Consider the following 27,085-nt stretch of genomic DNA (forward strand, 5'->3'; position numbering starts at 1 on the left):
ACGGCCGGGGCGCGTAGTGCGTACCCTTGCTGCGAGCCGGCCTGCCTCGCTCGCTCTCCTCATAAATTATACTTCATCCACTCGCTCTATTATGCTCTCTGACACATGCAATTAGCCGCATTCCATGTGATCGCCATTGATCGCATTTTTAAATATCTTTTTTTGCGAAAAACGAATGTAGGGTATGATTTGATTATGGTGATGGGTAGTTAAAATGTTTATATAATTATGTGTACTGCTCTAAGTTACCTGGCAACTTATGATAATTTATTCTCTAAAATATAATGTTAGTAACATCATGAATAACATAATCGTCATGTAATTAGATACAGGTAGCAGATACAAACTACATAGTGGTAAATAATTAACCTGTAGATACATGCCGAAAATTAGTGTAGGTACTAGCAATATAATCACGTTTACATGAGTACATGATTTGCAAATCCTTAATTTGGGTAGAACATATCTCAATAGATTAGTCAGTTTACAAATATTGTGAAGTGCTTAGAGAGGATTATAAAGCATACGCGAAATTTCTGCATCGGATTACGTGTAGTATGTAGTGCGAAATGTAATAAGTATTTGTAGGGGGTGGCGTGGGGTGTGGGCCGTGGTGGCGGTGGTCGAGCGGTGGAATCAAGGGCTCGCGGGCGGCAGGGGCGCGCGGCGGGCTCGGGGGCGCGGGCAGGGGCGCGGGGGGCGTGGGAGCGGGAGGGATGCTGCGCGGCGGACGCGCAGATCGATATCTCGCGTCGCCCGGCAACGCCGCGCCAGACCGAGTGCCTCCCGTACTACAGCCCCCTCGGCCCTCCACCCCAGCCTCCACTCTGCCCACTACTCGCTTATTTAATACATGCCGTATCTGGGATGCGAGCTTTTTCGTGCTAAATGACAAGCCACTGTAATACGCCGAATCGCAGAATCACCGCTCTTGTAATACTCACGCCATTGTGGTCCCCTTGGCCGAACATAAAACCGCGCAACCATAACAATGACATTGACCCGGTTCTTTCAAGAAAACTGCCGTTTTCGTCGGCTCCAATTTACAAGATGAATGCTCTCTTTACAGATTTTTTTGGGAACCAACATAACATTTGGCGAACAGTATTGCTAAAAGAGTAATAATCCGACTCAAATCCAATCCATGGTCGCTCATTAGATCTACAATCAATCACAAAGCAACATCTAATCCTGTATTCTCTAATTACATGCTGCACTCCGCATTACCTATAGCTCCTCCCATTAATTGTGCTCATAATGAGGTAGTCCATCCAATCAGGACATAGTGTACACAGACGGCAATGTAATTTATTCATGAATAATTTATATCGATATCCCGTGATTGAACCATTTATTTGCAAATCGATTATAATGAATAGAGATCACTAGATATTTGCTAACCTAGCACATAAATTATAATCCTGTTTATGCTGTAATATAAAAACGGGTTGTATAATTGCTTTTGGTATCGTAAACTAAAATCAACTTCAGTGCATGCGATGTTAAATTTGGATTGCCACTTGCTTCAACAAGATTAACAAAGCGCATGTTATAAAAACCTAGAAATTTTAGAAAATGATGGTAATTAAAAGACAGACATTTCAAAATAGTATTTATCTTAACCAAACATAAAAATAACGTTTCACGTACAGAACAAACTAACAATAATTAAAATTAACTCAACATACATTATATTATTTAGTTTAAAAAATAATGACTAACAATAAATTATGAAATAGGTAAAAAATCTGCACGAAACAATTTCCATGATTTTATATTAATTTCAAGAAAATTGTCACAAAAGAAAATATTTGAATGCCTATCCTTGTAAAATACGAAATTTTATACTCTTAGCTGTGCCTTGTGAAATTTATCCTCCTAGACAAAGTTAGAGCTAGAGCTAAAGGAAAGAGAGGCTTGAAATAGAATTGGTAAAAGTAAATTACAAATTCCTCTTCCACTATTGAGAAAATGACTAGATGGACGACACCTAATTTTTAAATCATCTAAAGAGGATGCTAAAAGTTAAAGATGCCATTGTGCCACAGGTAATGTTTTAGTTTTGTAAAAAGAATGTACATGTTTTCCAATTTGAATGCTGAACCGTTACATTGAATGTTCAGACGACAGCGTTAGACTCCTAAAGCATCCTCCGTCTAACTTTAAAGGTAAAAGCATAAAGTGATCTTTTATAGTAACAACTATCGTGAGACTGATTCATTATTAAATGATGCAACGGTTTACTCACGCGTATTCGTCGTCGACTCGAGTCGGGCACTCCCGATAAACACGCGTGAGTAAACCGTTACATCATTTGATAATAAAGCGATCTTCTCGAACAGAACATTCTAGAACGGCAATTGTGTAAGTAAAGCCACGCCCCTCATGATCCAGTGTTCTGGCGACTTCTGTGAAGGTAGCCGCATGAAAAGGATGTAGTTGGTGGAGTGACCCGTGGTAGACAGCACGCCGCGACGATCCCCTGTCTTGTATAGGGGACAGTTGTAGAACTCGTCCGTCGGTAAGTCGTCCCGTTTTAACGGTATCAGCCACACCTAGTTTTGTGGAGACGAAAAAAAATATATAAAAATTATGGTGTGAAAGTGACGACCTAGCCTAATTGTAAATTAAACCTCTTGTTAAAGCCTAAAAATAATAACGAAAACAAAGATTACTTCTATAATAGCAGACGTTCAATCCTTTAAATAGGAGAACATAGTTTTTAAGAATAATATTTAAAGCTTTAATAAAATAAAAAGCTCTCATTACAAATTACTTAAGTGAAGTCATCAAACACTGTCGAGCGAGAGGACTTGTGGCTTAGTGCCTGAATGATCGATCTCTACCATTACGCTGCGGTTGCCGTGGTTACCGGTCCGGTACCTAGTATTTTACACATAGAGGAACTACCTGCATCAAAACAAAAGGCAAGTATAAAAAAATAAGTATTATTGAGGTGGATAGAAAAAAGACGATGATATTCGGTCTTCATAAACAACTAGAAATCATTACGTATTCTGGACTAGTCCATTATTAAGTCCCTAACTGTCGCCTATGTGTGCCGACGGTGGCCGCCAAACAATAGACTTTCTATTGTTAGCGATAAAATGTGTTTATTGGACCGGGGTTTACCAGTTAGCATAAACTTATACTGGCCTATACTGACTCCTGTCGAGTTCGTAATATGTTTCCCTGAGTCTACAAAAATATAAAACCGTAAAACAGTTAAAGCTAAAGTTAAAGATAGCTACACGACTATTTTTCTATGACCCGCGTATTCCACAGCATATATACCTATATTATTGCAACCACATACGCACACACTTAGAATACTACTACGTAGAGTTGCGAGAGCTTACTAACAAGCTCTCCAACTCTTACATTTTGCATCGTTGTCGGTGCCTTTATATTATTAAACGAAACTACACAATGCGATACTAACCGGTGGAAAGTCGTCGTACAGTATCTTGGGGATGGACTCGTCCACCATCATGTCATCCATGTTCCACCGAGCGCCCTCCATGTACAGACCGCGGATGTACACGCCTTCGTCCGGGGGTTCCTCTATTTCCCACTTCTTCTGCACCTATACATACGAGAGCTTACAATAACTAGTACATTATTCACGGTTTAATTATTTTCCGTATTTAGAGCTTAAGTACAGATATCATCTAAGATGACGAATACAAATAAGAAAACATGCCGTAATGAAATGAAAGTATTTTCAAAGGTCAATGCTGGCCTAGATAAGGGTAGAGAAATGGCCATTATATGTTCTTACCATTTGATGTTCTCATCAGATGGGATGAACAAAAATTGGTTTCTGTCTATCTTGCCCTAACTTAAGGGTATAGCGAAAGATGTGTTTGTGACCTTAAAATTGCTATATTCTAACAAAATTGTCAGATGACTGTTGCTATTCCATTGGGTTTTTAAACACACATCTTACCACGCATCCAAGTAATAAATCCAGACGAAGTGGAAAAATTCCTCCTTCTACATACAGGCTTAGAATAAAGTAATATATTGATACTCCTTATTCTATATGAGTTTAGAAAATATATAAACTGGTTACTTGATAGTGGAAGGCGAGCTGATCGATGGGTATCTTGTATTTCCTCGCGTAGCTCTGCTGGGCGGCCGTGAGGAAGGCCTGTGGGAAGTAGAAGCCCGACAGCCAGAACACCACCGGCGGCCCGTACTGATGCCAGTGCTGGTGAACATTACATTTGTCTTCAGTTCAAATTAGATTTATGAAGGAGAATAGAAAGTCGTTTAAACGATCACCATTAGTAAGGGAACGTGCGTAGGATAGTAGATGAGGTTGTGAGAGATGTCTTTGTGAGACTTCCTGTCACAAGTATTAAATACCTTAGAGCAGGAGTCGTTTTTATTAAAAAAGGATAAAGGAAGAAAGGACAAGGACTTTAACTATTCTTTTCATAAAAGCCGTCAAAAAGACGTCATAACTTTTAAGTGAGAGCTATATTTTTTCATCTTATTTAAAACTGAAAGTTTCTCTATTTTTGTGAACTATATGTAATACATGTACATAATACATAATGTTTTGCTAATAGTGAGACTTTAGACCAAGATACATACATTTTGAGCCATAGCCGTATCAAGCGTAGCTCAATCTGTCATCGATTATCTTGTGTAGTTATAGCTTAGCCACAAGCTCCTTAGATTTTAAAATAGTACAAATAATAAAAATAATGCACGGGTTATATACAGTGGTCTTATAATAGGTAATAATTTAAACAAAATACGTTAAGTATTTTACTGAAATCGGTGAAAACATTGTCTGATAATGCCAAGTTCAACTTTAAACACTACGAGATTTAGATTCTTTAGCTACAAATCATGCTTTAAAAGAAGGCTACAAAATAGAAGGTGGGTATTTAAATATATTTATATAGGTGAATAAATACCTGTAAGAATTCAAGTCTTTCGAGTAAATCATTGAAGTAGGAGGCTAGAGGTTTCAGCGACGGGTAGCTTTTGCCGGCCCACAGCGAGGGGATGCGCCCGCGCACCATACTCGTCAACACTTCCTCCGTTATATCCGTTAACACGCTCACACCTATGAAACGTTAATCATTTACAATAAAAGAAAAAACTTGATTTTTGGTCACTTCTGCCATTTTATCCAGTTGGTCAAGGAAAAGGTAGAAGTAAGAACAACATATAAAGTGAAAGACATGGACCAAGCTAGAGAAAATGGAAGTCGCTTAACAAAAAAGGCCACCGGTAGTTTAATTTTGATGATGATGACATATTTTCCATTTTAGGACAACTATAGCTTGTATAAGTGATTAGATACATGGTTAACTAAGCTGATATCTATCTGAGAACATACCAAAATGAAAACCCTAGAATAGAAGAATCGATCAAGTCCATTATCTTAAATCTAAACCAACTACACATTACCTACATATTCTTTTATTTTATTTAGGAAATTTCTAATTTAAGTTCAAAAATAAATTAACAATAATATGTAAAAGCACATTATACGTTACAATGTAATATGTGCACAAAAGCATAACATTGCATTCCATCATCGGTTTATCATTAAGCGATTTATGATAAGCATTCACTTTACCTTGTACAGCTCCAATAACAGCTCTAGAACTGGATCTCACGACCTGGACCAGTCGTTCGTATCGGGCAGCCTCCTGGATCACGACGATCGACATGGGGGTCATTTCAGACGGCTTGATGTCGCCCTCGTGGGAGTCGCCGGTGAGGATCTTGTCTGGCAGCCGCGCCAGTACATCTTCAGCTATCTCCATCGCTTGCTGTTCCGGAGTAATACCGGTCCCGCCCGCTGCCATTGTGTCCTGTTTGTAAAAGCAAAGTTAGACATGATCGTGAGCTTACCTTTCATTGTTCGGTGGTATTCGAAAAATAGAAGAGTATTATGAATGATCCAACACATTTTCAATGTTTGCGCCTTGTGGCCATTACATTCAGTTTCCCACTAATATTAACGTAAATGCCACAAGCATCAACTTTCAATAGTTTTATTTTAATAAAATTACTGTAATAAAATTGAATCTACGTATGTGACTTACCTGGTACTGTTTCTCAAGGTCCTTGATGCATGAAAATTACAAATCAATATTAATTTTACAACTACTTTACGCAACTAATAAAATAAATGACAAAATATTGTACACTCACCAATCGGTCCTACAGATGCGCCAATGATATACGTAGATGAAACATAAGAAACATGTAAGATTAAATATATGAGTTCTAAATTAGCATTAGACTAAAAGCAAAACACATTTATACTGACAAAAGAAAATACTTCAACGGCAATACTAATACTAATAGTAGGTACTTCAACTTCTGTTAACAAACTAATAAAAAATATATAGATTATATATATGTAAATGCTTACCAAGTCCTACTACAAGTTTAAAAAGATATTGATTGAAAAAACCTGTTAGCTTTAGACCAGACAACCTTTACCAGTGGTATAGGAACAAGAGAATTCCTTCTATATATGGTTACCTGTGTGAGTATAGCAGTATCAAGCAGTTCGCCAGCCTCGCGGAAATGCTTGGTTATGTCTGCGTTGGGGTGGAAGCCGAACACGGCGGGCGGCGTGGCCACCGGCAGCGAGCGCGCGAACGCGATGAAGTCCGAGTGCTCTTTTAGTGTCGGTATGTAGTATACACCTGGATATTTAGGATATTTTTATAATACGTACGTGTATAGAAATTTCAGAATATTGAGGAAAATATACAGTGATAGCCCACTGTGGAATATATATTTCTTACCTATCCATTTTACGATTTCTTATTAATTTTTAAAAACTAAAACTCTACAGTTTTTCAGGATCATTTACTCGAATTACTGTACACAGAAGCTGTTGGTTAACCTCAATAAATAAAAATAAATTATAAATCAGAATAAGAACTTGCCTGAAGGGTCAAGTGGGTAGTTGTGTTGGTTAATAGCTTTAGGATTGTAGAACTTGTAGAGGATGGTGTTGAGCGTGCGCCGGTCCCAGTCGTCAGTCACGCGCCCGCCGTAGTTACACTCGCCCGTCAGGTACCGCAGCGCTATGAATTGAACGTCCTGGACGGCAATTTGTAACGTTAGATAACTATTTATTGTATTAATAAGAAAAGACGTCACGATCAATGAAATCGTATTTTTGGTGTAGAAACCGAGGTGGTTAAAAATCTTGATCTTCCTGCAGATTTTGCCTGTGATTTAGCTAACGATATTGTTGATCACCTCGCTAATCAAAAGAGCAACATTGATATAAGTATTATTAAGAAATAAGCGGTATTTTCAATCACCATGCGACGATATCGAAAACCCTTAAATTAACAATTTTGAAGAAATTACCGCTGAAAAAAAAACTTCACCATATACTCACATCATATTCATTCAAAAACATGTAAAGCTGAGTGACACTGATCCTCAGATCCGTCTCGTTAAACTCGTAACGGATGTTCCAGCCGAGCGGACCGAACTGGCGCCGCTCCTGAACCACGGCGTGGAAGAAACACAACGCAAACAGCAGCTTCTTGAAGTATTCCGTCTGTTTGTTGCCTTCGAACCACTCGAGGTCGTTGATCGGGTCGCTGTTGTATGAACGGGCAATATTCGCTCTTAAGCCTTGTGGAAGGAACAATACAAAACTTAATTAGTATGTGGCGATAATGAGCACACGTGTTTCTGGTAGCGATATTAAAGGCGTTCTACCTACGAGTATATGTATGTACTTCGATAAAATGTAGATACTGAAGAATCTAAGAGACGAACCCCATTAAAATACGATTTTTTCCTAAGGCAATATTGTAGATATTGAACTACTAAAACAATATACTAGCATATTACTTTGAAACACGAATATTTTTATTCATCTAAATTAGTTACTTACCTTGCGGTGGTTCGTTGGTCATTTTGACACCGTTCTGCAACACGTAGACGGGGAAATGCTCCGCGGGGTATGACGTTAGCCAGAGCCTGAAGTCCGGATGAGTCGCATCTGGGGTTAATCCTTCACAGATCTAATGAAAACAAATGGACCTGTTATTTTTCTGGCTTCAAAAAAAGACGAGTACGTTTCATCGAAAACTTTTTTTATCACTTCTTAATTTAGGTATTGGGGTGACGCAAAGGCAACGACTATTTCTTCAGTTTTAAAATCTACCTACACTCCTGAAAAAAGATACTTAACAATAACTTTATGTGATGAAAATGTTCCTGAAAACTACCTTTTCCAGAGTAGGCATCCAACTCTTGGCCAAGTGACAGTTCTGCAGCACGACCCAGGTGCCGCTGCGAACTCCTTCTTCTATTAGTTTGACTGCAATAGGGCCTTGCCCTTGGCCCAGCGATAACGAAAACAAACGAGATGAACCGAAACCCTGAGAACATACAGATCTTTCTTTGTATTCTGTTTTCTAATAGGAAAATGCACTTGCTTGTGAGACATTGCGACTAAAAGCCTTGTGCTTAGACTGTAGACGGACATACTTTGTTGTTTTCTACAAGAAAAAATAAAATCTTTTAATTTAAAAGTAGTTAAAGTAATTATAATTAAAACGGTTTTGTGTACATAATCTCAATAAATAAACAAAGAAACTTAAAATCAACACCACAATGATTTTGCTCAGTAAATTCACATTCACATTGAAACTGGAAAACTATCCTGGTCATTAGAGTCTGCAAAAAGTGAAACTTACTTGATCATCCGCAAACTTGAGCAATGTGCCCATCGGGTCAGACCCCGGCGTCAACACGAACAGCAGGGGTATGCAACAGTGCGAGTCCGAGTACGACGACGTCAGATCAAAAAGCGGAGGCTCCACAAACTGACGACCCAATTTACCTTGAAATTATAGTACATTTTCAATGATAGTATTTAAATATCATACTCTTCGGAGAACCAAGTAGAATAAATCACCACGGATAAAACTGCACGGATAGCTGAGTAATTGAGGTCCCCACGCCAAACACAATGAGCACGAAGTGCCGCGGTTTCGATCCCCACGTATGAAACACTTTTGTGTGTTCCACGACTGTTCCTTTTTTTAAAAGAAAGCAAAGAATCGACGCCAAATATTGTATGCAGAAGAAGTGAGCATTGATACCACACTTGCGTCACTGTGGGTTTCCAATTCCTGATATTTGAAATTAAGTATTATACACTTACATTCAACTATGCTGAATACTTACATTCAACTATATACTTACTTTCAACATAATTCTGGACCGCTGGAACCATCATGTCTCGTCTCATACATCGCAGGACACAGAGGGTCTGAATCAAAATTAAATAATAAATTTAATTTTTGTATTTTGCTGACCTGATTGAGAAGAAAAATTATCTCATGTGAAGTAAAGGCGAGAAAAAGAAGTTTTTTTTTTATGTTACCTCAAATTGGTCAAGTTTTTTGTCCCAAGGTGAAGGAATTGGTTGATTCTGAGGATCTGGACTGTCACAATAATCCTCCCAAGCAGGAATGTTCTTTATAAAATGGTCCAGAATACCGTGATATTTGTCAAATTCATTTAACCTGAAAGTTGCAAAAACTAATAAGAGAGTTTGTCTTATTTTACAATAAAAATGCCTCAGTATTATTTATTTTATTAATAATACAAAATTATTTACAATTTTTGTAGGCCCTACTTTTCAAGATGTACTTGGTAAGGTGGAACAGTTTGGACACATGCTTTATGTTACGTTCCTCGTTTTTACTACATGTATTTTCATTTATATAGATATTTATGAGACAGTTGTTCGGTCGAAAAACAAAGGGGTCGACGACAATAAAGTTGAAAATCTTTCGCGCTTTGAAAATATATGGACAGCTACTAATGTCAACCTTATTGCTGTTTAAATAATTTCGCTCTTGGCCAAACAGACATTCTAGAGGACAGATAAGTAGTATTGAGTACGTTACCCATTGAAGTCGGCCCAAGCTTGCGGGCTGAGGAAGTGCACGGGGTTGGGTACGACGTGTCGCGGCTGAGCGCCTCCGAGTAAGAACAACATGTCGTGCCTGTCCATCTCACCTTCCGCCATCATTATTGTGATTGCTAGCAGAAGTGAAAACACCATCTTGTCCTAGAAAAAATCTTGATGAGTAAGTGTGGGGATTAAATACGAAAATTTCGAATAAAAAAGGCTGAATATGCTTTTTTGTCTAATAAAATAACGCCTAATTACGTAGTTGAACTTACGAACTTACAATAAAGTATTTCGTAACGAAATGCTTATACTACGTCTGTAAATGTTTTCTACACATGCAACACTGAAATTTCATATTTTTTTATATAATGCGATCACCATTTACCTTCTCAAACAGACTCCTGCAGATATTAGAATACAGTGAGTACGTAAAATATTTTCTCAAAATCTTGAGTCGTTCGGGAATTTCTTCTACTTTTTCAGTATTATCAATAGCTGCCGTGAATAAGCCCTCAAACCATCCTAAGGAATACTGGTACATTGGATCAATATGAGCTAACGATGCTAAAAAGAGAAACATTTATTGTAAAACTGTTAAAAAGTTCACATAACGAATTTATGAGGCAAGACTAATAGATTTCTTACCAATCAAGAAGAATAGGTCAGTCGAATGCACAGCAATAGGCACGTAGTCGTTACGTGCTACATCAATAGCCGCTTCCGTTATCATGGCTACCTCTTGCTTCTCTTTAATTTCGTTAGCTGTGTCCTTTGCCGAGTTCAGAATCTAAGTAATAAAAAAATCCGGATAACTTGGTATTTTTGCACCTTGGATATTTTTAACAACATTTACAAACAAAGAAGATTAAAGCAACATTTTGAATACGCGAACACATCAAGAAAATTATAATTACCTGGACGGCTTCCTCATCTTCTAACAAATGCTCAGATGTGGACAGTACAGTTAGGATCTTCTTCTCAATGTCCTGCAGCAGTCTTCGATGTTCGGCACCTTGTGTAGTCAAGTCCGCCTTGGCTTGTTGTAGATCCGGCCTCTCGCGAGCCACAACTCGAGCAAGAAGCTGAGCTTGTAAGCCATCCATTGCCAACATAAAGTTGACTAAAGTCACGCGTACACCTACTTCAGGCAAGTAATGCGGATTTGCTAACTTCGTACTAATGTACAATCTGGAAATTAATATTAATGTCAGAAACAATATTAATTTTATAATAGCACGATAAAATTTTCATAAGTGTACTTACTTGAACTCTTTACTGTATTCAACGATGGTGTCACCAATTTTAATGCAAAGAGCACCACCTTGTTTGAATGTTTGCTGTTGTAGCAATGGTTCCAACATTGGATCCAATTCTTCCAAAACGTTTTCCAACAAAACCTGTAAATGTATTTGGTCTTTATATAGTTCCTAACTAACTTTAAGTTGTCAAGTCATGTTTAAATACTATACCGGTTGTCCAAATTGTACGGCGTTCTCCAGAACGCGTCCCAAGTCTGCTTGCGTCATACGGACAACACAAATATTATTGGGTTTTTCCATATTCTTAATCCACCTATTGGCTTGTCCTTGTGGATCAATCATTAAAGGCCAACGTCGTGCCGTCCTGCGCATTGAAAGAGTCAATTGTCAGTTAGAGCTTTCAGAAAACACAAAGAGATATGAATTGTTTATTGATTAAAATTTCTTACATGATGATAATCGCGCTTTCAACACTGAAATCGTCAGATGGTAATCCATCTATGTTCCACTGTTGTATCGTGACTGCTTCACCAAGTGATTTGATAATGCTGAAATCTAAAGTGCATACTATCCCGCAGTCATGGCAAGCATGCGCCCATTTCTTAACCTTTGAGGAAACAAAATAAATGATTAAAATCGTAACAACGCCCTTATTCATAAAAGGGCAAACCAACTCAAGCATTACGTATAAAACAAACCTGTTCATGTCTGAAATGTGCTGTAAAGGGTCCGAGGTATGCGATGATGCCAGCAGCAATCAGAATGTCACCTGCAATTTTAGATTGTTTTCACTTACTTTCGCCCAGTCACTTAAGTAGTTAATAGTTATACTTAAACAGTAGTAATACAGAATATTACCTGTCAGCGTATTATACGTCTCACGTAGATCTTTCGCGATTTGAGTCCACCTCGTTTTCTCACCACCAAGACCGGATATGAGCATTTCAGCTCTTTTCAATTTATTACTGCAGTCCATGACCTCATCATCCAATATCTTCTGCTGGCGGTTCTGTTCCGCTAGCGCGTCTTCTAATTTCTTCAATTTGTCTTGTACCTATTGCATATGAATTACGTCAAAAAGTAAAATAAAGCAGTAAAATGTGTTTCATGTTATAACAATGATATTTTTTTTAAAAGCTGTCAGCCTTCCTTATCCAAAAGCTAAAAGCGAAACCCTCCAGCGCATCCCGTCCAGCCCGTCTGTATCACTTATTTATACGGAACCATGAGGCACATAGCTGGTTTTTTTACATTTTTTTTAAAGAACATTTTGTTTTACTCACCTCTTTGAGCTGAGCTTGTTTGATAGCGAGTGCGGCACTGGCTTTGTCATACACAGCTTGTGCAGCAGCCAACCTTTGTTTCTTTGGCGCTACAACCTTCGCTACTTTGTCGTACTTCGTCATTGCAATCACCCATTTGCACATTCCTGGATAATGCAAACATTTTGAATCAACTAGTTATTGGCGGAACTCTTTTAGACACCTTTATTGCTGTGTCCTTACACTAACATTTGGGATCGCACTTAGTCTTGTTCCTGACAAAAATCATACCCACAGCAAATTGGTCTTCATTGAACCGTTGCCAACCTCACACCGTGCTATAGCACTGGTGCCATTTACTTTTTTTACTCACCTGATACTACGCTATCCTTACTTTTACCTTATAGCTCGAAATTTCCTACTTGTTTGAAATCATACCTTCGGCAGCCACAGACACAGTCTTGATCTTCTCCGGCACGAATCCCTCGTCTTGCATAACAGTTGTCATGAGTTTCTTCATGACAGGCGGTGGGATGTTATCTTTGTCGTAGTTCTGGAGCGACTCGAGGAACTTGATGTCGTTTAGAATCTTTTTGGAAGGCCCCCAGTAGTCCTCAACTGTGCCCACACCAGACGGATTGGGAATCTTGTCCGGTTTTACGTCCTATATTTAAGCTGAGTGTCATTCATTTGTTATTAGCTTAAGTACCTATTTCTGTCTGACATTAAACTTTTAAATAGAACCTTCAAGATGAAACTAAACAAGTTTATTTATTTACTCGAGTTTTCGATTCTCGTAATTTGTGCAACATTTGGATACGAAACTTCTGCCGAGGTTGCCGATAACACATTTTGCGTCGTCGAGCGAACGAAACAAAAGTCACAACTCAAAATCATCTGCGCTCAATATAAAAAAAATAGAGCTACTGCTAAAATAAATCGAATAACTCAAAACGAAAACATTTCAGCTACTGCAAAAAGATTGTTCATGCATATAAATTCGTGCCAACTAAACACATTGCGTGGAAACATTTCTTTGCTTACCGGGTCATCCTTTGGAAGAGCAATAAATAAAATAAAAATAAAACCTCATGCCAGGTCAATTTTACATGATCAATATCATTCACAAGCAATTAAGGCTTAAATTTCAAAATGAAGTACGTTCATCATTCAATTCAGTCTCAGTCAAATTGAGATTTAAATGTATGTCAAAATGGCAACTCATAGTTTAACATTAGCAGACTTAAAGCACAATATAATCTGATTCGGGTATTTCCTTACTAGTGACATCATTTTGCTTTTTTTTCAGAATGTAAGTCTAGTAAGTCTTTTCATAATCAATTACAATATGCGATATGTAAAAATCTGAAAAAAAAATACCTTTAGAATGCAAACAGCTTCCATCACTATACGGATACCTCGAGGAGGGCTCTTCATAGTTTTGATGAAGGTGATGTCCTGCGGAGTGAGGGTGTCGAGCGCTGCCAAGGCCGCGTTAAGGATAGGCATCGCCTCTGCTAAGTCAGCATCGCACTCGTCCTTAATAGCTTGTGCTTCTTGTGCCTATTGTGTATCACAACAGTTTTATTTTAAGACATGGAAACAATAGTGTTCACACAATAAATAATGTTCTCTTTAGAATAATTAAGTTTATAGACAAACTCAAAAGTTTCACACGGTCTAACGTAAAGTTTTAGACATAACCAGTAATTAGTAATAATGAATGGCAAAATTAAATGAGAAATGTACATATTACTGGTAAAACTAAATAAAGAAATCAGATTATCTTGCCTGTTCTTCAGCAGCAGCCTGATCAACCAACACTTCTGCCTCTACTAGAGCCACTCCTTCTTTCTCCTTCTCCACTTTGGCAGTGGTCTCGGCGACTGCTGCGGCTCCTGCAGCTAGCTTAGGCTGCAGTATTTCTAGCGCTTGTTGCAGTGCAAACACAGATTTAGCCGCAATCGCTAGTTGATCCAGTCCAGTTAGGTATCGCTTTTCTGCTGTTATTAGCTCCCTATAAGCAGGATTTTTTTGCTAAGTGCTATTGAGCATAACGCCACATTCGATAAAATAAAACATATTCACTTATTTATTTCACTGTCTTACAAAAATAAAGTCATCATCATCATGCTAACCTTATTCCAACTAAGTTGGCTTCCAGTCTAACCGGTTGTACTAAGTAACAATTTCTACAAGGAGCGACTGTGGATCTGACCTCCTTAACCCAGTTACGTGGGTAACATGATACCCTTTAGTAACACTTTTTAGCTTCTTACTGCTCATAAGGACAGAATGTAAGATGCATAAATATCAAAGTAGTCCATGTTCCGAGACAATAATTATCACTTACATGCGTTTCTTGGAAAGTAATGACTTGAACATATTGATGAGCTCTAGGTAGGCGGTGGGCGTGACGTAGTTGTATCTCTTGAGCCGCAGCAGGAACTGTCTCGTGAGTTCCTGCGTGTCCGTGTGGAACACCTGGCACAGCTTGATGGCTGTGTCACGCTCGAGGTCTGTTAACTCTATGTCCTTCAAGAATCGTGTCGCTACTGCAAGCAGCGCGTCTGGTGGCCACTCCTGGATACGGTCAAATGCCAATTTTTAGTTTCTGTACGTAGCTTAAACTACGTAAATCTTATGATCAATATTATTGGTGTGACACGCTGCACATTTTTCACTACTAAAAATGGGCTTCTTGATATAATACTGCTTGAAATATTTTATGGAAAAAATAAAACAAATCCAAAGTCCCGTACTTCGGGAGTACCATATTTACTACCAACGAGACAATTCATGTGCTCAAATTATTAAGGCATAAAATAATGTTGAAAGTAAAAAGACTTGTCAAAAATAGAAAGAGTGTGGAGTGTCACCTGGAACCAATCAATAGTGCAGCAATTGACTAGCGAGGGGAACTTCCTGATGCGAGTTCTCAGCGAGGTACCAGCTGGAGACATGGCCAGCACTATGTGCAGCTGGTCGCGCACGATGGACACGAAGTACGCGTACAGGGCCGTGGGGCTGCCGTCAGTCTGCAGGGACTTGTCGCGCTGCCGGTCAATCTGGACAACGAAAATTTAACTAAACTAACAACTGAATAGAATTCTAGTGGAAGAAGTCTAGAGTTAGTGATCAGAACGGGAAATATTTAGGCAAAGTAAGTTCTTACAGTGGAGTCAATGCTGAATTGACGAGGACGAAGTCGTTTTTTACGAAAATGAAACATCTACATTAATCTAATTCTTTAATAGGAATTGGGGTATATGGGCGACAGATTACTTACAACTCTCATTTTTTCACACAACTCTGCTTTTTCATCACCATTAAAGATGTTCGGAACTTCTCCGGAGTTTAGCATATTGTTTACATCTTCTAGGAAACCTTCTTCTTTTATCTATAGAATCAGAGAAAAAACAAGTATTTTCTTAATTTAGAATTTATAACACAGAACATTATAGAAACAGATTATATTTTCAAAACTTTACCTGTGACTCGACGAATAGGAAGACCATGTACAGATCAGGTGTGCTCGATTTCTTCAGTAAAGTTTTCAAGTCTTCACGCCATTCATTCTTGCCATAGGTTCGACTCATTTCAACCTGTAGTTTCAAACATTTTTAAAGTGTGTAAAGCTTGTTACTTGGGGAGTTGAGGCTTGAAAACGGTTGAAATAATTTTGAATCCCTGATTCTAATGTTTGTCATTTTGTAGTCTTTATGTCTTAGATCACTCACTGAAACTGAAATGGAAATGGGCGGGGCATGTAGCGCGACTTAAAGACAAAAGATGAACAAAAAGAGTTACGACATGGACCGGGCCATTGGGCAAGCGCCACAGAGGCAAACCGCTTACGAGATGGCAGGACGAAATTATTAACACAGCTGGTCATTCTTGGATCTCCGTAGCTCAAAGTAGGGAGCATTGGAAATCTTTGGAGGAGGCCTTTACCCGAGGAGGGGTTCTTGCAGACCAACTTGTTTTGCATTTAAATAAATTTAGAACTAAGCATGAAATTAGATTAAACTAGGTTAGACTTCATAACTATAAGAGACGTAGATTAAGAGTAACCTGTTTTATTTTGTAGTATTTTTCTTGCAAAAAATATAAGGCTTTTTATTTTATTTATTTGTTTATGTCTTAGATCCTGGTCTTATCTTTTTAGGCTATGCTATCAAGGATTGTCTCACTTAATACAATTTCGTCCAAAACCATGAAAACAACGTTTACATATTAGTATTAACACTTATAATAATAGTTATGTAGGTATAGCGTGCCTGAAACAGGTCAAACTCGTTGATGTGCGCGGCGAGTCTGGTGAGCGACTGCCGGCCGGAGCCGCCCAGCCCCACCAGCAGCGCGTGCGAGCGCGGCTGGGCCAGCACGCGGCAGATACGCGACACGTGCTCGATCGCGAACCTACACAGTTTTCATATGAACTTATATATTTCAGGAATCAGTGGCCGCCAGGGATAAACTAGTTCATAATGGTCAGGTCAGAAACTAACTTGCTAGTGCTGAGCGATGGTCACTAAGCAATCTGAAGATGCCGCTGAGTCCGACCCAGAAAGTAGAGGAGGGTACGAATGAATTTACGACACAGTCCAAAAGGACTGGATCCAGGTAGTGCAGAATTATTATATAGGAGATGGGGATTTTCTTATGATTAAGGACCCTAGTCGGGTCCGAAGCTAACCGGACACACCCGATAATAATGTGCGTGATTAATTTTGGTTAGCATGAATTATAAAAGTCTATCCTTTTGAGGGTAATTTTGTTTAAGATTACATTCTCAACGTTACCTAAACAGCACGAGGTTCATGGGTTTCTTGGACATGTTATTAAACTCGACCAGGAATGCATCCACAGTTGAATTCAAATGTTCCATGTTTGTAGTCTCCATATAGAATCGTGTATCTGCTTTGGGATTCGCAAAATCGCAGTATATCAGCTTCCGTAGATGATAATCGGTAATTCTCTGTAAAATAAACGAAGTGGTTTTATTAAACTTTTTTTAAACAGCAAATATTAGGTCTGACTGATGACGAAATTTGTCATCACAAAAACTTCCTTAACGATTTCCTCTTAAAGCGAAGTCAACAACAGACGAACAATTTAAATCAACTTCATTAATAATTTACACAGCTCACATCTTTAGGTCCATCGAGCAGCCTGCCCAGCAGCTGGTCGAAGTCGTCGTTGAGATGCATGGCGGTGGCCTTGCGCAGGCAGGTGACGAGCCACTGGCGGTCTGCATCCTCCACCAGGCGGTCCGAGAACACGCGCAGACACTCGTGCACCCACAGGCGCTTCATGCTGGACAGGTCCGGGGTTACTTCAGGGACTGACATCAGGACGCCCTGCACGCAAAAAATTACTAAGCCTGTTTTTCCAATTCAAGTTCAAAGAAAAATCTATCTCTTTTTTTACGTCTAGATTACGCTAGATACTCGCCCAGCTTTTACCGCTTCCTAAAAGCTTAAGGACCCTAGCTGTGTAAGAGAAACGAAATATTTAATCCGCAATATACGTCAATTGGTAATTTTAAGCAAAATTTAAGATAGTTTATTTTTTTTATTGTTAAGGTACATATACGATCAAGGTTGAAGTCGTTGACAGGATGCTTTTATTTTTTTAACGTACCAGTATAACTCGGGAGAAATCTCGTAGATTGAAGGTATAGTGTGATTTGGAAGGCGTAGGCAACAAATTCAAGCGACATTGTTTATATACTTCCAATGTACCCATCACAAGCTCCTCAATACACGGGTCAAATTCTTTTGAAAATCCTCTGAAACAAAATTAATTACAAAATGTGGCAATGTATTTGGTCGAACAAAAGAAAAGCAATTACATAGTAGTGTCGGAAAATACGTGAGTGCGGTTTGAATTTGTAGAACTATTCAGGCAATCTTTGTTATTCTACTTTAAATACTACTATTGTTTAACTTTATACAAAAAAAAACCTTGTATCAAGATGCCACAGCATAATTCTACTGAATATGACTTGAAGAGTTTCTTCGTCGAACTCATCGATGCAGAAGAAACAGAAGTGTCGTGAAAACCTCGGCGTCACCAGCTTAGCACCCGGCGTTGGCTTGCCCATAGCACACATGAACTGGAAAATATCAATAGTTTTATACCATACAAGACTGAAAACGCCAAGGAGTATAATATATAATAACGCTTTTTAAGAAAAAATATCACGATTAATGTAACAACACATAGGCAACACAGGAGTTCCTTCAAATTATACCAACAAGTACTGTTTATCTAATTTCTTGTAAAAATATAAATATTTTAAAGCTCTGGTTTCTCATCATCATCAGACTAGCTTTTTTTTAAATCAGTGTCTTCCAGTCTAAAGGAGCTAGCGGTACCAGTATTTTACATATTCCTTAGCAAGACTGGTTTTCAGACTTAATACTGCAGGTTTCTAATAACGCTCAAAGTAAGAAGTTAAAGAAAAATACTAGAAAAATCGGGACTTTCCGGAGAAACATTTCTATAAGTGTAGTGAATGAACCAAGTTCTGACCTGAACATCAATGAGATGCATAGCAAAGTTGGTCTTTCTGTCGTACCAAAGGCCGAGATCGATGCCTTGACGTAACACTTCGATAGGCGGCTGCGCGCCGTAGGTCTCAGCCTGAGGCATGCTCACGTCGTCCACGAACACCACTGAGAAGCAGCCTATAGGTGGCCCGTAGATACCTAGAAGCCGTTGTGGTCGGTTGATTTCCAAAACAGACTTAAACATTTCAAGATAATCGCAAAATTGAGTTAAATACTAAAGGCAATTGATAGAAAACAATATACGTTATGGAATTATAAACTTACCCTTCCTCCTTTTATCTAATTTTCCCATGATGATATCTTGAGTTTGATTACAATTGGTTTGAGCCGAAAAAGCCATGATGAGAGCCTTATACACTTTTGTATCTACTCTCTTGACTAAAAAGTCCTGTAAATTAAGACCAATACAATGCATGTTCCCATTTTCGATCGCCATCTTAGGAGCTGACGATATTTAATCACTCAAGCTGTTACATGTTTGACGTCTTTAATACCTTTATTTTCATCAGCTATAGTTTGCATAGTTGAGTTGCGGTCACAAAATGGGTGAAAAAATATTCAACGGTAAGTTCGGTGATAGACATACCAAATCTAATTGTAAGGAGAGGTTGGCACCAACTACATACTTCACTTTTTAATTTCCTTAAAACTATTTTATTCAGATCATACAATTTAGATTTTTATATTTGCACTCACAATGATATAGGATGACTTGCCGGTACCAGTGGGCCCGACCATCATGACGAGCTTGTGGTGCGTGACGAGGAGTTTAAAGAGCGCGAGGTACCGGACACTGTCCAGTGTGGTGACCAGGATCTGGTTGGGCGGCGTGTCCCTGCTGATGGGCGGAGCCGAGAGCACATCATCCACCCACGGCTTCCACTTACCCTTACCCTGAACGAAACGAGGCATTTTGGTATTCCCCATAAACCCATGCAACCAATTAATAAGTTTCGCTTTTCAAGTACAAGGATAATACTGATGACCTCGGACTAGCATGAACAAAAGTCAAGTGCATCCGTCAAATAGTAAAGCGAAATACTCACTTCCTTGATAAATCTGTAGTCGTAAACGAGTCCTTCTTTTGGAATAATAAATATGTATTGCTTTTCCGGTTTAAGTATTTCTTTATGATAACCAAGAGCGTCTTTAATCTGTAACAGTAAGATGAGATTAGTATTGTCTAAGACAGATATTTTGAATCAACAAAAAACTGATAATTCACCTTTTCTGGAAACTCTTTTTCAAGTAATCCACGGAACATCATATCAAATTTAGGTCGGCTATCGGCTTCTAATGTTGCCCCAATAGACCAGATACAAGAAAAGAAGAACACGCCCTAAAACATTTCAAAACTTTAAGTATAATATCTACTAATCGATAAAAAAAACTGGTCGACGATAAGTGTGACGACCACAAACCAAAAAAACAAAAAAGAAACCAACTGTCAAGAACTAAGGGTGTGTACTAGGGATCGACGCCACATGGGAATAAGAATAAGTAAACTTTACAGTGGTACATGAATAGTGCAAGCTTTCAGAGCAGATTGCAGTATTAGGGTATTCACCTCTAGTTGAGCCCTTATATCGAGATCGGATATTTGTTCGAGATACTTTTCGTCGTAAAAGTCATCCATGAAGCAATCGAAGAGATGCATGCACGCCACAACTATGTTACTGCGAGACGTGATGTACATTTGCTGTAAAGACGTACGTAAACATTTCCATTGTATATTTATACAAAGTATTCAGTAATTTAGAGCCTCTTCCTCACGAGCATTTGTTCAGCGTAGGGGGTTCAATGAAATTATAGGCGCGCGTGCCGTTGTCGTATCGTTCACTTTGCAGTTAATCGAACGCCTACGCTGGACAAACGCTTACGTGAAAACTCTTTACAATACTGGTCAGCTAATAAACTGGGCCACCAACTTGGAACTCTGATTCTATTTTCTAATAAAGTGTAAGACTTAAAACTAAAAAAACATAAATACCTCAAAGTAATTTAAGTCTATTTTAGTACTCTTACTTACCTTAGCTCTACCAGAATATTCGACGAGCCAAAGCAAAGGCGACAAAAAGCGGTTAAATAGATTTCGGATTAAGTTACGATTAACAGTGTGTAAAGTTGGAGGCAACTTATTCAGCCACGACTCTAACAGGGCTTTCCAACCAAGACCTTTGGGCTCCAGGTAAATCATACCACAGCGGGATACCTGACAACAAGCGAAGAGAGATTGAATGACATGTTTTATTGCTAGTATATAAAATGAGAATAGATTAAGGTAATTTTGATTAGAAACAAGTTTCGTTTTTTATCACATATTTGAGTCTTTATATTCGCAGTACAATGTAGTTTCAGCGTGGTACTGAACTATTATCACGCACTAGTTGCTCGAATATCAAGTTATATTTTGCTTGTATGGAATAAAAGTGCAGGTTCACTTACGGTAGCTGGTGAAGCAGCCTCCAGATCCATCGGTTCGAAGATCAGGTTAGTGGTGGGCGCCAACTGAATAATTTCTCCACTCATCAGACAAAGCTTCTTATTGTCATCGAGCACAGTGTTCAAGTTCTCAATCCAAATAGCGTCTACTGGGCCGTCGAAGACTAACCATTTCCTTGATAAACCACAGTTTTTGATAAAGTGTCATAAGCAAAATTGGATAATGTTATTTTAAGGTCAAGTTCCACTCATTAATTCGGAGCTTAGTGAGGATTACTAAGCTAAAATTCTCCAATTTTATCCCCAGACTTGTGCGTGTGTGTTTTAGAAACCGCTGTTTCAGTCACGTCAAATTGTCGCCCCAGCGGGCTATGAGAGAGCAGGAACAGAGAATGCACCAGTGTTTGCCGCACACGTTTGTGCACTAAAATATGTCACACACTGACACATAAAATAAGAATCTCAGATAGACGAAGACGAAGAAGTGTATTACCTATTATTATTCGGAGACACAGCAAAAGCTCTGTAGCTGACAGCTAGGATCCCGTCAGACCACTCGTGTGACACAGGATCGAACTGCCCGTACAGCTGGCCCATCGTGATCGACTTCGGGTTTATGACCGTCCACTCTACGGCGTGCTCATCCATTGTTCCCTGTGAATTAAACTTACAGTTATTGACTGCAAATCGATAAATTTATCATCGTCATCATGTCTTAAGCACAATACAATTTACGTGCAAAAAGACACTCACTCAGAACAAGCTTCATGGATCACACAAATGCTTGTCCTACGTGGGGATCAAATCCGCGACACGACGCGCTCTGTGGATTTGGCACGGTGACCAGATTCCAAAGTTGCTAAACTATTCATTTACTATTGATCAGTATACAAGTACCTTTTCGGCCACACATTTCAATGCATGGCCCAGTCCATGATAGCATTTAGTCTTCCCTGAGAAGGGCAATCCCACCAACATGAGACCGTGTCGTACTAAAATCATTTCGTATAATTGGAGCACCTACAAATAAAGATGTGATTAGTTCGTTCGTAATCCACTAAATAAAGAAAGGAAAAATTGCTTGTTTTTATATTTACCTTTTCAACGAAGAATTCAGTACATTGCAAATTATGTGTTATGCAAATCTCTTTGACGCATATAACCAATTCCGGTAGCCCAGCAAGAGGAAGCGGTAGACCAGGGAATAGATCACTGATAATGCCCTAAAATGTAATGAATAGTAGTTTAAAAATTGGTTCGTCGAAAGCGTTTTTGTTCCTTCGTAAATATTAATTTAATTAAAGATGTTGGTTTACGCCTCTCTTGTTTGAAACTAACCATAAAGAGAGGAACGTCGTGTTCCAGAAACTTCGGCAAGTTCACATCTTTGATGGATCGCAACAGGATCAGATCCTCATCTTCATCAGGGTATCGCAATTTAAGAGCACCAGCCGCTCGCAACACAGATTTTACAGCTCGCATTCCTTAAACGTTTATGAAAAATTGAGACGGTTTTACTAATTAGCGAATTCTATTTTTTTTATTTGTCAAATATTATTTTGTGTCAATTCATAAAAACGGAAGATACTCTCACTGTCGCAAAAACGATTGCTGACAACTTTGATGCCAATTAAAGCTGCCGTTTTGTAATTAGGATTTACAGACATTTTTTTTTTGGTTTCGTATAGAACTGTGTATTTAAGTTTTTTTCTAACATTAATGATGTCAAAGAAAAGTCTATAGACATAAAAAACTGACCGTAATCGTAATGACTCTGTGAGGAGAGTTGTTCCGAGCACAGCTTATAGGTGGCGACGATCTTGACGGCCAGTGGCTTGGCGTTCAGGTAGCCGAACGCGTACAACTCGATCTCCGAGATCAGTACGTAGTCCGGCACCATCATGGCCACTGAACGGAACAACGCCTGCGAAACCACAAGTTCAGTAAGACTTAAGAAAGACCGAGTCATTTATTTTCTACCAAAGAGATCTTTCTGACTGACTGACTAACTGTCTGTTAAGACCGTCTTTAAAATTCAGTATTGGGATGGTTATCTCATAACATTATTTCCTATTCAATCCATTAAAATCCTATAATAACCATTTAATACCTTCAAATTATCAGGTAGTTCAGATCGTCCTGCATAACCAGGGTTCATGGTAATAAACACAGCACACGTCTTGTCCAGTGTCAGTAATGTTCCTTCGAAAAGCAGTTCCGAGGATCCAGAGTTGATACCGCGTTGGATGGAGAGGATCTGCTGCGCGACCACAGACAACACCTCCAGATCGATACGGTTGAACTCGTCGAAGCATGACCATGCACCACATGACGCCAAACCCTATATGCAGAAAAATAAAGATGTCTCGTTAACACTTTCAAAACGACAGCATGCGGTGCAATGCACGGTAGAAAGTGGGGAAACGATGACGTCTCAAACATTAAGCGAAAAACAATAATACAAGCAATAACTTACCTTGAAGAATTTTCCGAGGGCTATGTAATCGAGACCATCAGAACAGTTGAACACGACGCATTGCTTAGCGACGGCCTTTGCCAAATCCTTAGTGGTCTCAGTCTTCCCGGTACCAGCAGGGCCTTCCGGCGCTCCGCCTTAGAATTATGAGTAATTGATTTTCAAGTAATCGGATCAAGTAATCGGTCGTATAGGTTACAATACATAGATACAAATGTACTACCTATAATAGATACAAAACACGTTGACCAAAACTATCCATGTTGGAAAAGGTAAGCTTCTGATAAACTATGTATTTGATGTGACTTGTTTGACTACGTACCTAGATTAAGATGTAATGCACCAAACAGCGTTCTAAAGCAGCGATCAGTGAGAGGAGTGACGACCAGACGGCCAGTGTTACCCAGGTACTCATACCCGTACATCAACTGGGAGTTTATCATGCGAGTCGCACAATGCCATATTTTGTCTTCTTGTTCCTGGTTATAACAAATTCATATATCTTTATTTCTCAATGGACCTATGCCGCTTAAGTTGGATAAAGCTTTATGCGTTTTTTATAAACAACTCCCTTTTTTTAGTCTTTGATCCTTTTGGTCACGAGGGTTTCCACAAACATTCAAATCAAATGCATGACACTTAGACTCAAAACAAGCATTGGTGTACGGCCCCGGTACTTGAGCTATATACAGGGTGTCCCAGAAATCTACACAAAGTCGAAGACAAGAGGATAACTGCATACTATATCTTAACATACCAGTGTGATAGATCCATAACATTTGGTTGATGCCATATTTGTTACTGATAATTGAAAAGAAATAATACACCATAACAACAACACTATTAGTCTATTAACACAATTACCTCCCAATAGTAACGTATTTGAGAAAGCCAGTTGAAATCATTGTCTTGTGTCACTCCTAGTTCAATAAGTTCCATGAGCACATCTCTAGCGTGGACATCCAATACCACCAATGCTCCTGAAAATGAGCATTAAATTAAAGAAATGTCACGTCCACTGTTAGCAAGAATAAAGAAGGGTCTTTGCTGTTTTGCAATAAGGATTATATTACCACTCTAATTTTCAACCGAAATTTCAAAAATGAATAGGATATTAATTCGCCTATATTTTTATGTTGTTACTGATGAACTGATTTTGTTAATTCTATTTTTATTTAACGTGAAATATCTATAATTTCGATCTCAAATTTTTTGTACTAAATTTGACTGAGTAAATAAAAAAACATAGTTACCGAGAGTAATTCTGTTTTGCAAGCTAAGCTCGCCACGCACTAAGTCAACAATTTTCGATATCTGGAAATTACATTTCTGCCAGTAAGTTCTCATAGCCGCTATATTAATGTGTATAGCCTCCGTCACTTCTAATGTCCAGAACGTCATTGCGATACATTGGACCTAAAGAAAGGTAAATAAAATTGTTAATTGTTATGAACCTGACTTGCGAGCAAATAATTTGTGTTTTTGTTGTGTTTTTTTTTCATCTTCTTTACTCACCGTCTGACCAGGCCAGATCAGCACCCATCGGTCTCTCTCTATTTTCAAATAATCATTGTATGATTCAGCCACAACGTTATGAACAGAGGATTTCATAGATTTTTCCAATTCCAGTAGCCATTTTTCTACCTGTGGGTACACAAGTAGTATAAATATTTACTATGAGTAAGCAAAGCATATCAAAAAAGCCCTATCTACGACATGTACTATTATTTTCACAGGGAAAAATATTCAAGGATATATTTAATAATAACCTGGCCTCTAGCAGCTACGGTGTTGATCGTCATAGTGAGCTGTACTATCTCTCCTTCCGAGGATCTCATGTGAGTCACCACCATGTCATCCGTAAATGATAACCTCGCAATTCCCTCGAAACATTTCTTCAAATGCGGCTGTACACTGTTAAAAATTATAATTAAATAAGTTTCCAAAGACGTACAGTAATAATACGATAATTTGAATGAATGAATACCGCGTAGGATCCTTAGTTTCGGACAGAATTTCAAGCAGTTCGTCGTTTGACAAGAAGAAGAACCGAGGGAAATACAGTCGCTTCTTCTCCAGGTAGGCGTTGAGGCCGCGCTGGACCATCTCCAATAAATTGTTAGACTTCTTTAACCGGTCCAACATTTTCTCTATCATTATCACATCAAGCACTCGAGGTTCAGCGAAAGCAACCTTCATTATTTCACGCCACATCTAGTGAACAATAATGCAGTAATTTACTAGAAAGAAATTACATATAAAAAAACAGTAAATCATTTCAAAAAGAATTAAACATTTAAAACATTATTATTTTGATCTTTTGCTTAAAAACAAAAACAAATGCAACATTTATGCAGATTAACCTTATCAACAGCACTGAACCGACGGCCTTCCTCTGGAATTTGCTGTTGAATATCAGGTGATGAAAAGATTGGCTCCAGATACATCCAAGTAGCTTGAACTTTCAACCATTCATCCAAAATTTCTTGTAAAAGCACCAGTTTTCCCTCCCAATCACTAGAGAAATACAAAGTCAGCAAAAGAAAATTATAAACTAAAACCGATGATTTATATAATTAATAAATTACTTACTAAATAACGTCCTCGAATGGTTTAATGTAAGGAGAATTCTTCATAGTCTGAGTCTTTACGATATGATCATCCAATAGCAATTGGATTTCATCCACACTTGATAGAATGTAAGTACCAGTATCCCTGAAAATAGCATTTGTTTAGAACCCGGACACAAAGCGATACAGATGCAAAAATTTAAAGGATTAAAAAGCGCCTTTTTTACTTTAACTTTTAATTTTATCACTTACTTGTATGTGAGGATTTCGAATTTGAGATCGGCCCATTCCTTCATCATCTTGTCCAACGCTCGCTCGAGGTTGTTTTCTTTGGTGGCAGCCTCTGAAATGCTCTCGAACTTCTCGATATAATCGCCGAGGTTGAAATCTATGACTTTCTCGAGCGTCAATTCCTCATCAACGACGATGGGGAATCCAACAATTTCTGAAATCTTCTCCCAATGACGTAGTTTCATGCCAGGGTTACCAAGAGTCTGAATTATCGGCATGTGGCTCTTAAACTCTTCCATTTGTTCACTGTTTTAAAAGTATCTTTAT

The 27,085-nt window shown here is 38.6% G+C and overlaps 1 protein-coding gene across 1 annotated transcript in view; it reads right to left on the bottom strand.

Annotated features, from left to right (window-relative positions):
* Nucleotides 1-2,259: 2,259 nt before the first annotated feature.
* LOC113493194 (dynein heavy chain 7, axonemal) overlaps nucleotides 2,260-27,085 on the bottom strand; it is a 35,386-nt gene continuing 10,560 nt past the window's right edge. Inside the window, exons 16-74 of the mRNA XM_026871045.1 lie at nucleotides 26,780-27,064; nucleotides 26,550-26,672; nucleotides 26,321-26,474; nucleotides 25,945-26,171; nucleotides 25,727-25,871; nucleotides 25,473-25,601; nucleotides 25,211-25,373; nucleotides 24,822-24,937; nucleotides 24,280-24,436; nucleotides 23,958-24,094; nucleotides 23,592-23,822; nucleotides 23,240-23,405; nucleotides 22,820-22,965; nucleotides 22,579-22,704; nucleotides 22,379-22,501; nucleotides 21,975-22,135; nucleotides 21,485-21,656; nucleotides 21,069-21,251; nucleotides 20,607-20,738; nucleotides 20,265-20,378; nucleotides 20,086-20,193; nucleotides 19,736-19,933; nucleotides 19,304-19,427; nucleotides 19,002-19,177; nucleotides 18,431-18,582; nucleotides 18,108-18,255; nucleotides 17,615-17,824; nucleotides 17,267-17,442; nucleotides 16,742-16,883; nucleotides 15,953-16,066; nucleotides 15,751-15,861; nucleotides 15,341-15,529; nucleotides 14,815-15,044; nucleotides 14,253-14,478; nucleotides 13,842-14,024; nucleotides 12,900-13,125; nucleotides 12,483-12,628; nucleotides 12,058-12,253; nucleotides 11,898-11,968; nucleotides 11,649-11,806; nucleotides 11,410-11,563; nucleotides 11,204-11,337; nucleotides 10,855-11,128; nucleotides 10,586-10,727; nucleotides 10,326-10,504; nucleotides 9,933-10,096; nucleotides 9,404-9,545; nucleotides 9,223-9,289; nucleotides 8,712-8,857; nucleotides 8,241-8,393; nucleotides 7,904-8,033; nucleotides 7,397-7,638; nucleotides 6,933-7,089; nucleotides 6,520-6,686; nucleotides 5,603-5,840; nucleotides 4,932-5,083; nucleotides 4,076-4,213; nucleotides 3,443-3,586; nucleotides 2,260-2,555 (exon numbers count right to left, since the gene is read on the bottom strand). Of these exons, the coding sequence (XP_026726846.1) occupies nucleotides 2,349-2,555; nucleotides 3,443-3,586; nucleotides 4,076-4,213; nucleotides 4,932-5,083; nucleotides 5,603-5,840; nucleotides 6,520-6,686; nucleotides 6,933-7,089; nucleotides 7,397-7,638; nucleotides 7,904-8,033; nucleotides 8,241-8,393; nucleotides 8,712-8,857; nucleotides 9,223-9,289; nucleotides 9,404-9,545; nucleotides 9,933-10,096; nucleotides 10,326-10,504; nucleotides 10,586-10,727; nucleotides 10,855-11,128; nucleotides 11,204-11,337; nucleotides 11,410-11,563; nucleotides 11,649-11,806; nucleotides 11,898-11,968; nucleotides 12,058-12,253; nucleotides 12,483-12,628; nucleotides 12,900-13,125; nucleotides 13,842-14,024; nucleotides 14,253-14,478; nucleotides 14,815-15,044; nucleotides 15,341-15,529; nucleotides 15,751-15,861; nucleotides 15,953-16,066; nucleotides 16,742-16,883; nucleotides 17,267-17,442; nucleotides 17,615-17,824; nucleotides 18,108-18,255; nucleotides 18,431-18,582; nucleotides 19,002-19,177; nucleotides 19,304-19,427; nucleotides 19,736-19,933; nucleotides 20,086-20,193; nucleotides 20,265-20,378; nucleotides 20,607-20,738; nucleotides 21,069-21,251; nucleotides 21,485-21,656; nucleotides 21,975-22,135; nucleotides 22,379-22,501; nucleotides 22,579-22,704; nucleotides 22,820-22,965; nucleotides 23,240-23,405; nucleotides 23,592-23,822; nucleotides 23,958-24,094; nucleotides 24,280-24,436; nucleotides 24,822-24,937; nucleotides 25,211-25,373; nucleotides 25,473-25,601; nucleotides 25,727-25,871; nucleotides 25,945-26,171; nucleotides 26,321-26,474; nucleotides 26,550-26,672; nucleotides 26,780-27,064 (9,604 nt within the window). The 3' untranslated portion in view covers nucleotides 2,260-2,348. The remainder of the gene's footprint in view (nucleotides 2,556-3,442; nucleotides 3,587-4,075; nucleotides 4,214-4,931; nucleotides 5,084-5,602; nucleotides 5,841-6,519; nucleotides 6,687-6,932; nucleotides 7,090-7,396; nucleotides 7,639-7,903; nucleotides 8,034-8,240; nucleotides 8,394-8,711; nucleotides 8,858-9,222; nucleotides 9,290-9,403; nucleotides 9,546-9,932; nucleotides 10,097-10,325; nucleotides 10,505-10,585; nucleotides 10,728-10,854; nucleotides 11,129-11,203; nucleotides 11,338-11,409; nucleotides 11,564-11,648; nucleotides 11,807-11,897; nucleotides 11,969-12,057; nucleotides 12,254-12,482; nucleotides 12,629-12,899; nucleotides 13,126-13,841; nucleotides 14,025-14,252; nucleotides 14,479-14,814; nucleotides 15,045-15,340; nucleotides 15,530-15,750; nucleotides 15,862-15,952; nucleotides 16,067-16,741; nucleotides 16,884-17,266; nucleotides 17,443-17,614; nucleotides 17,825-18,107; nucleotides 18,256-18,430; nucleotides 18,583-19,001; nucleotides 19,178-19,303; nucleotides 19,428-19,735; nucleotides 19,934-20,085; nucleotides 20,194-20,264; nucleotides 20,379-20,606; nucleotides 20,739-21,068; nucleotides 21,252-21,484; nucleotides 21,657-21,974; nucleotides 22,136-22,378; nucleotides 22,502-22,578; nucleotides 22,705-22,819; nucleotides 22,966-23,239; nucleotides 23,406-23,591; nucleotides 23,823-23,957; nucleotides 24,095-24,279; nucleotides 24,437-24,821; nucleotides 24,938-25,210; nucleotides 25,374-25,472; nucleotides 25,602-25,726; nucleotides 25,872-25,944; nucleotides 26,172-26,320; nucleotides 26,475-26,549; nucleotides 26,673-26,779; nucleotides 27,065-27,085) is intronic.

The sequence above is a fragment of the Trichoplusia ni genome, chromosome 4 (genome assembly GCF_003590095.1).
Source record: "Trichoplusia ni isolate ovarian cell line Hi5 chromosome 4, tn1, whole genome shotgun sequence".
Lineage (NCBI taxonomy): Eukaryota > Metazoa > Arthropoda > Insecta > Lepidoptera > Noctuidae > Trichoplusia > Trichoplusia ni.